This window comes from Macrobrachium nipponense, chromosome 9 (genome assembly GCF_015104395.2).
Source record: "Macrobrachium nipponense isolate FS-2020 chromosome 9, ASM1510439v2, whole genome shotgun sequence".
Classification (NCBI taxonomy): domain Eukaryota; kingdom Metazoa; phylum Arthropoda; class Malacostraca; order Decapoda; family Palaemonidae; genus Macrobrachium; species Macrobrachium nipponense.
The window spans coordinates 52,134,754-52,144,088 of NC_061110.1; the positions used below are offsets into that span (position 1 = coordinate 52,134,754).

At 36.7% G+C, this 9,335-nt stretch overlaps 1 protein-coding gene across 2 annotated transcripts in view; it reads left to right on the plus strand.

Annotated features, from left to right (window-relative positions):
• LOC135218377 (RNA cytidine acetyltransferase-like) overlaps window positions 1-1,003 on the plus strand; it is a 558,384-nt gene extending 557,381 nt beyond the window's left edge. For both annotated transcript variants that reach the window (XM_064254646.1, XM_064254647.1), the window contains one exon: window positions 393-1,003. In XM_064254646.1, coding sequence (XP_064110716.1) covers window positions 393-456 — 64 coding nt within the window. In that variant the 3' untranslated portion in view covers window positions 457-1,003. The remainder of the gene's footprint in view (window positions 1-392) is intronic.
• The last annotated feature ends 8,332 nt before the right edge of the window (window positions 1,004-9,335 follow it).

Genomic DNA, 9,335 nt, shown 5'->3' on the forward strand with positions numbered 1-9,335 from the left:
AGCTGATAATGCATAATTGATAAAACTATCTTTTAAGGGATCAGAATGGTTGTGATGGATCAGTTAATTTTAGAACTTTTTCAAAATCATTGATAGAGATTAACATCTCATCTGCTGATATTAATATCAGAGGAATTCATGGACTTTTTGTATCTTGATTTGTTGGCTGTGATAACCACGAGGAAGTTTTTCCTAAATATAATCTAAACAGTTTATAAGGCCATTATTTTACTTGCATATACTAACTACTTTAGTCATTAATTTTCTTTAATCTCCAAAATTTTTATATTTTATTTGTTATGTCTTTTCAGTAAGGAGGGGTTATAAGTAGGTGCAGAGCAACATCTTCATTCCCCAGAATGTTGATATTTGAATATTTTTTATCTTTTCAGTAAGAAGAGGTTGTTAGTAGATGCAGAGCAAGAAAAGAAAAGCAAGGTGCCGAAGAAGACTTAGAATTTTATATTTGTTTGAGCAAAATTACATGATACATTATATTGTATTTTATTTTTAACATAAAAAATCTGAATAAAAAGCTTGCAAAATTACTGTGTTCTGCAAAAGTTTGGTTGTAAAGATGAAGTTTTAAATTAAAGCATTGAAATGTTTTTCATAGCATAATTCATTTTGCCAGGGGTGTTGTATTTGGGATTAATGGTTATGGGTAACATCTTCAAAGTTTTAGTTAAGAGGGGACACACAATTCAAAACCTTCCCCATTCTGCAGAAGAGAAAATGTAAATATTCAAGTAATTGCTATCTGGTTTCTGAATATCTTCAACTTTTAAAATAAGTGAAGATATGAAGTTTTGGCCACATGGTCATTTGGCACCATTGTGAGAAGGTAAGGATAAGTGAATTTTCATGAATAAATATGATCCTTGTTGAAAACACATGACAGTCAAATGCAAATGCACAAAATTTATGCATATCATTCTCACAGTCATATGTCAAAGAAGTATATTCCTTATAAAGTAAATTATATAAATCCTAGAAATACCAATGTCTTTCACTGCTCCTTGGTTAAAGACCAAGTACAGCTAATTATATTTAAAGATTTCTTAACTTTCAGTTTCAGGCAGTCAGTAAAAGATGACATTGGCACTTTTGTAAATGTATTTTGGCAGGTGTGGCATCTTAACCAGTACGTTTTATTGGCAGATCATCAATAGAGAGAGCTTTTTTTCATGAGTGGGAAACTGCCTCTATGATGTTTTTAATAGGTGCTGGAAAACATGTAACACTGGATACTAAGTTGTATAATTTGTTCCTCCTAAATAAAAGTCCTAGGGAGAAATTGTTACCCATCCCTACTTTTATGTTTTTAATAAAAAAAAATTGATGAATAATCATGTTACCGTGAGGTGAAACAAACACAAAAGCATGATGTATAATAGTATTGGGTGACTGTAATGTTAAGATTGGACATGAAGCAGATGTATTGGTCCAAGCAAGTGGAAGACATAATGCTGATGAGGTTAGTAGTGAGAATGGAATTAGGCTTGCTGCATTTGCCAACTCCATTGGGATTGAAACAATACAGGCAGTCCCCGGCTTACAACGGGTTTGGCTTACGATGTTCCAAGGTTACAGCGCTTTTCAATTACATTTATCAGAAACTATTTTCCAGGTTTACGACATGTTCCAGGGTTATGCCACTTACAACGCCAAAAGTATGACTCCAAAAATGTAAAATAATCAACATTTGAAGGTTTTTTGGATGAAAAATGCAATAAGAATGCAGTTTACATAATTTTGAATGCACCCAAAGCATTAAAAGTAAGGTTTTCTTAGGATTTTTGACGGTATTCCGGCTTACGATGATTTTCGGCTTACAATGTGTCTCAAGAACGGAACCCCTGTCGTAACCCGGGGACTGCCTGAATTATCCCCATAAAGAAATTCACAAGCACACATGGAATTCACCTGACAGAATTACAAGAAATCAAATTGATCACATACTTATACAACACAAATTCAGAGGTTCATTGATGGATGCATGTAGTTTCAGATGAGATGATTGTGACTCAGACCATAACTTAGTGACTGCCAGTCAAGATAAAGTTGAATTTGAAAATGAACGGTAGGACTGACAGGAGAGAAAAATTTAAGACTGATAAGCTCAAAGGTGAGACATGTAGGATGGAATTCCAAAAAGAAAATTTACAACTGCTAAATAAAGATGAAGAAATAGGACTCCAGGAAGAATGTCTGGACATAGAACAAATTTTTAAAGAACCAGCTGAGGAAGGAAACCATGGATGACCACAGAAGAATGACAGATGAAAGGTAACAAACAAGAATAAAATTCTTACAGAACAGGAATAATCAGGCACTAGGAGAGAACTTCAGGGAGAAAAGAAGGGCAGCAAAAAAAAAAAAAAAAAAAAAAAAAATAAGGAACAGGGTGACATGAAAGGAAACATTGGAAATGATAATGGATAATGGAAAAGCTATAAGGATACCAGGAAAATAAAGATTGGATACCAAGCAAGAAGCAGAACAGTGAAAGATGCCTATGGAAGTATTACAGTACAGGAGAACAAAGTATTGGAAGTATGGAGGAAGTGTTTCTGTGAGCTGTTAAATAGAGAAGACCCAGTAAATCCTAATGAAGGGAGACATATGCAGGCACCAGATTTGACAGTGGAGGAACCAGTTGTGAAGAATGCAATTAAGGGGGCCGGCCGGAACCCTTATATACGGAGGTATAGGGCAAAAAATGCAAAGTCATGAAAAAATTCATGGAGCTTCATATGGCAATTGAGAATACGTATACAAAATATTTCGTCAAAATTCCATTTACTTTTGTAGCTACAGGGTAATTAGTAAACATAACTCAATAAGCCTAAGACATTCATCCGTACAAGAAAATGCAATATTTCTTGTTATCGTAAATTTTGATAATTATTGTCAAAGAAATTGTGAGAAATGGCACCTGTAGAGATTCTGTGGGTCGCAGAGGGGAGTATCAAGTTCAGCCATGATTCAGTGCGAGCACAGACTTCAAGTAGTCTACACGTTCGAGTTTCACCTCTGACATTCGCTTGCTTTTACATATGTTTCGGCAAGAATTTCATCATGCCAATGAGGAAAAGACAAGGAAAACATCTCATAACATAAAGATGAAGAAAATTCGCTCTAATATGATTACAGAATATCATAATATATGCAATATTAGCGTAGTTAGTGAAGAGAGAGAGGGAGGGTTGGTAGTAAGTAAACGCCCCCGTCTTGCCTGAAGCACACGTCACACTGTCCCCCAGGCTACGATCTTTGAGCAAAGGGATCTTAATTTATGATAAATAACATAGTTTTGGTTTACTAATACCCAAAAAGGAACAAGAAAATCAAAATAATCATGATTTATTAACATTGTCTTTGTAAAATGAGAGTACAACTTCGAATTTCACCTCTTGACATTCTCTTGCATTTAAGTTTGTTTATTTTTGTTTTGGCAAGAATTTCAACGGAAGTCAAGGGAAAATACTAGGAAAACATCTAGCTAACATACAGAAGAAGAAAATTTGCTGTAATAAGCTGAGTTAGTGAAGGAGAGAGAAAGAGTTACGTAGGAAGGAGTGCCCCGTCTTGCCTGATGCAGTACCCCAAGCTACGATATGTGAGCAAAGGGATCATCATTTATGATTAAATTATGATAAATAAAATAGTTTTGGTTTATTAATACACAAAAAAGAAATATATATTCATAATAATCATTATTTATTAACATTATCGCTATAAAAATACGAAGAAAAACTTTGAACGGCCGTATCTCAAAACTATAGTTATTGACCTTCAAAATCTATCTTCTCACTTAGTTTAAAAGCTACAACATTGGAATTTGGTATATAACTGAGAAAGACATTATAGAACAATCAAATGAAGCCCTTTTTACCAATTTTTGTTTCGTCTTTTTTTATAAATTTTGTTTTCCAAATTTATAGGGTTTATTTTTTTACAATAATGAAAAATTCATATCTAGCAAAAAAATGACTTTTAGAAAAAAAACTCCTCATTCGATTGGAGGTCTACATCAGGTCTATATATGGTAGTAATCCCAGGTCTTAATATTAAATATCAAGGGAGGAGATAGAAATTGAAAAATTTTTATTTTCGGGATAAATCGCCCTGGCGTCACAAAACCGAAGGTCAGAGGCGAAAATCATATGCGGTTTGGAGATGTCCCAAGTCACCTTATTGAGTGGTATGAATATCAAAGTCCTGTCCTTAAAGAATGGCATTAGCTGGCCGGCCCCCTTAGTAGCCTGAAGAGTAATATGGCACCAGGTCTAGATAATATACCAGCAGAGCTCTTTCAGAATGGCAGACACACGTTGCACTCAAAGATCTTTGAGCTTCTGATAATGATCTGGAGAACAGAAGAGAAGCCAACAACAAGGGAAATGGGCAACATTATCCTGGAGATAGCCTGTGATGGCTGGTTTCACCATCACACTATACACAATTTCCACTTATCAAAAAGTATTCACCATACACACAATACTAAGTCCACAATTGGTGGAATAGTATCTTGCTTCAATACTGTGTGCAAAGTCAGTTCAAGGGGGCAAAGAAAATACTAAGAAAAATCCTTAATTTTAATACAAAAGTATCTGACCGAAATAATACCTGAACCTCTACAATACAAAAATATATAAATAACATTCACTCTTAATCACCTGCAAAAGAAGAAAATTTCACAATTAAGGATAGATAACAACACACACATACCAAAAAAGTTGAGGGGGTCCAGAGACAATTACAAGCTAATATTCATAACAACTTTTTCATATCACTTTTAAGGGTCTCCTCTTGAAGGACAATGCCAAACTCTATGTCTGGAGGATAAATCAGGGTAGCAGGGGTATTAGGACCCAAATCCGGATTCAAATGCCGTGATCCAAATAGAATTGACAAATTCAATACAGATAGATTGGTATCGACCTTACCAAATCACAGTGAGGTCCCCTTGGCTTTGTAGCTGAACCAAGGGCAATGATAAAGACCCAAAGAAGGATCACAGGATGAATGATCCAAAGAATCCTTCCAAAAGTGATTGAGGACAGATCCAAAACGTTACAACATCCAATGGCAGGATATTCCAAATATGTATATATGCTTCCAAGCAGCAGCCACAACAGGCAGGATCCTGACCTCTTCAAGTAATGGCTCAGAAAATGACTACCTTCAGAAACAACAGGAGTCTTCCATAACCCCTCTGGCCACCCAAAGCAGGGGGGCTGGGGGAAGGCCACACACCCTCTCAACACCAAATATGAAAGAGACAAATCGCATTAGTAAAGTATTAAAACGAGCAAACCACTGTAGAGGAGAAAACAGAGCTTTTGAAGAATAGCAGTCCCATACAACCCTTTTGAAGAATAGGGGTCCCAGTTTTGGGCCTTTTGAAGAATAGGGGTCCCAGTTGGACCCTATGAATATAACATTGAAAATGAATAAACTATTATGAAAGTACTTTATTTTGTAAGTATAAAAATTACAAAAAGTATGTCAAATTAAAAGCACACAATTTATTGTAAATAAAATTAAATCAGTTGAAATTAATTGCACACATATTGTTTTGAAATTTCAGAACAAAAAGAATCAAATAAAGTTTCCTTATAACGTTCACGAAACATAAATTCCTGTTAATAGGAGTGTAAGAATTCCCTTTTGCATCCATTCATCTTTTTTATTTTACCTTTCTGCTTGTTCCAATAGGATTCTACATGCTGCGAATGAACACCTGTCTTTTTATCAACAAAATTTAAGGAATGGTTCACAGTTTCATGTTGGTATCCTGTGTTGCTGATTTTCTGTTCTGAGTGAACACTCGATCCTTGCCTAACTACTTTTTCAATTATTGGCAAAAGAGTACCAGTATCACGTCGCTCAACTATTTCCATATATCCTATGGCTGGTGTTGTTGATGTGTCTACAATTCCAAAAACCCAAATTTGTGAATGGGGAGTTCTTCCTCTGTGATGTTTGGGTTTATGTGAGAAGCAAGACTCATCCACTTGCATTGTAATACCTGGCCCACCTAGTTGAACTGGGTTAGTTTCAAAATGCTTAGCGCATACTTCACGTAAGAAACTATATAAATCAACCATAGTTTTCAGTGAGATGTTTAAAAACTGAGATGCACTCATTTCTCCCATTTCATCACACCAATAAAAAATGGCTTCGACCCATTTTTGAAGTGTCAATTTAGAATGAAAAAAGAATGATTTTTTTCTGATTAATGTCTTATGTTTGTACTTTTCTCAGTCCTTATTTTGGCACTTCCAAATAAGTTTATCAAGATTTGAAGCACATTTCGTACAGTTCATTACAGTTGCAGCAGCCGCATGTCATTTCACGAGAAATAAGTTCTTTATTCTTCATCCATGTAATCACTGGAATTGTGTCTTCGATTACTAATGGTTTAATTTGACATTCAAAAAAGCTGCGATCCATGTCTGCTTAGGGTTTGCTCAATACTGAAATACTTGATAATAGTCTGAAGAAAAAAAAATACACATTTTTTAAAGCCTCTTTGGTACTGACAATCAAACAAGCAGTTGTTTGCTTATCTTTAGGTTTGTTCACCACTGACAACCAATCATGTTGTTACTTGTTTTCCTCGGCGGTTGTTCTCCACTAAATACCTTTTCAACAATACAGACCCCAGTTATATCCTTTTGAAGAGTAAAGGTCCCAGGTTCGTATGGGACCGCTATTCTTCAAAAGCTCCGAAAAAACAAGCTAATACAAAAAATTACTGACTTAATTAACATTCAATATTTAACCAAATATACTAATCACCTATCATTAAATGGCAGCAAGATGACAACAGGCTGTGTTAATTACACTGTAAAGGGATTACAATAATGCCCACCTGCTATAAGGTACTAGCCAAAATTATAAAAGACAAATTAGAATCTTACATAGAGACAGCATTGGGAGAATATCAATGTGGATTCAGAAAAAAAAGATCAGCAATTGACCAGGTATTTTATAGTGTAGTTGCTTGTTTCGTCCTCAGGAGTTACCCTTCCATGGTCAGGTGACCACACTAATATCAAAGAATTCTCATTTAGCTGGTCTTGTGGCCAGGTATTGTGGCGTAATGATAAACACTGTAACGTGATAAAGTAAGTAATAGACTCAAAAAAGATAAGAGGGCACTTTCCCTATCTCCAGCAAAGCTGAACCTAGTTTTCCAATGTCAAAACCTGCTAGAAGAAGAAGTGATTATTGCAAATGTGTCTGCCATATTGTCGACAAACAAAACAGCACAACACCAGGTAGCCATTACTATTTTGTGGTCAATGCAGTGTTGGTTACTGATAGTCCAGCTCTCTGAAAACATGGCTTTTCTCAGATTTTTCATTAGCAAACATCATGGATACATACTTCTAAAGAAGCAAGTCAAGTACTTATGTTCCAGTTAAAATTTTAGTTTTAAACTTTTGGAATTGGTAATTAATTGTATGAAACCTGAAACCCAGTGTTTCTTGTTAACATGTGATTGGTGCTTTCTCGTGATGCTGATTGCTAGTTTTTGAAAAGCACAAAATGCTTTAAAGAATTTGTCATTTTAATTAGAGGTTTTAACTAAAAGAAAACTCAATTGAGCAATGTGGTGGGATCACAAGCTCATAAAACAAGAGGGCAAAATCCCCCCTCCACATAAACTTAATCAATCCACCTGCCAAACTCACTCTCAGTCACACTTTCCTCTTTGCACTACGGAGTACAGGCAGAACAATTGACCTACCTACACACAGAACAAAAAAACACAAACACATGTACTCGCCCAACTCCAGATACTTTGGGCTATGCTGTGCTGTCCGCAAGTCAAAGTCACTGAGACACTAACGCCGTCACAGACCAATACACAACAACAACCAAGGACCACAACCCAACAACACAACACCCAAGGACCACAACTCAACAAGACAACAACAAGACAAGGAATACAGCCACAACAAAAGACCACTGCACAATCACTTACACACAAAAAATCAGCAACAAACAAGCCAACACACACCCACTTACAACACCAAAAAATTACAACAGCTCACCAGCAACAACCGTCAACAACTCAAATCACACATAACTCAACAAAAACTCATGGCACAACAAATCTAACAACACAGGCACAACAACTCTTAAGCAAACAATATCGAACTGAACAACTAAACAACAAACCCAACAACACAACTCAACTGACTTTCAATGCCTCCAACACTTCATAGACTGCTGCCAACACTCCTGACTATCACAGCTTCTGACTAAAAACTGACTCAAAACTCTAACTCCAAAACACAGAACACCAACTGCACCAGCAGACAACCCAGAACTCACCAACAGCCAATTCAACTGCTAACCATCCATCCACCAATTATGCCCTCTCTCTCTCTCTCTCTCTCTCTCTCTCTCTCTCTCTCTCTCTCTCTCTCTCTCTCTCTCTCTCTCGAGGACGTTGTCAAATGAAACTCCCATAACTCCTCCATAGCAATATTTACAGAACCCTTGCTTTATGGATTTGGGATTGACTCTGGTATAGCAACTGTCACTTCCTTCTGTAGTTTTGCACTACAAAGGCCCACTCCTGAAAGGCTTGCAATTACTTGGTCCCTGAACAAGGTGCTTAGACTTGGATCAACCCATTGATTCAGTGGACCTAATGCAACCACAACTCAAATAAATGCTGCAAAAGGTGATCTTCATGATTGTGTTAGCATCAGGAGCTCATATTAGTGAACTGGGCTCTCTTAGACAGGGACGATACATCACGCAAACTGCTGACCATCAATTACAGGCAGTCCCCGGTTATCGGTGGGGGTTCTGTTCCCGAGGGGGTGCCGATAAGCAAAACCACCATTAACCAAACCTAAGCGATTTTTGGCCCCATAGTGGGGCTTACAGCACCAATAACCAGTTATCGGCGCCATAAGCACCATTATGGCGCCTCTGTTAGTGCTAGACTCAGGCCATAAAACCGGATCTTCAATGACTGTGTCTGCCAATAACTGGGAACTGCCTGTATTATTGTCCCCTTGCCCATCATTCCTGGCCAAGAATGAGAATCCTTTAAGCAGGAAGTCTATTCTGATAGGAAAACTCAATTTAGCAGATAGTACGTTATGCCATGTTCAAGCACTTAAGGCTTACCTAGATGTCATGGCAAACATCCCAGAAGGTTGACTTTCCTACACAACAGCATAAATGAACCACACTCTACATGGGCTGAGAATTTTAATGTCCCTCATTTAAAAGGCAAATCCACACTCCTTTCCTAGCACACATGACATATTAGGAAAGTAAGTATACGTAAATCGTTG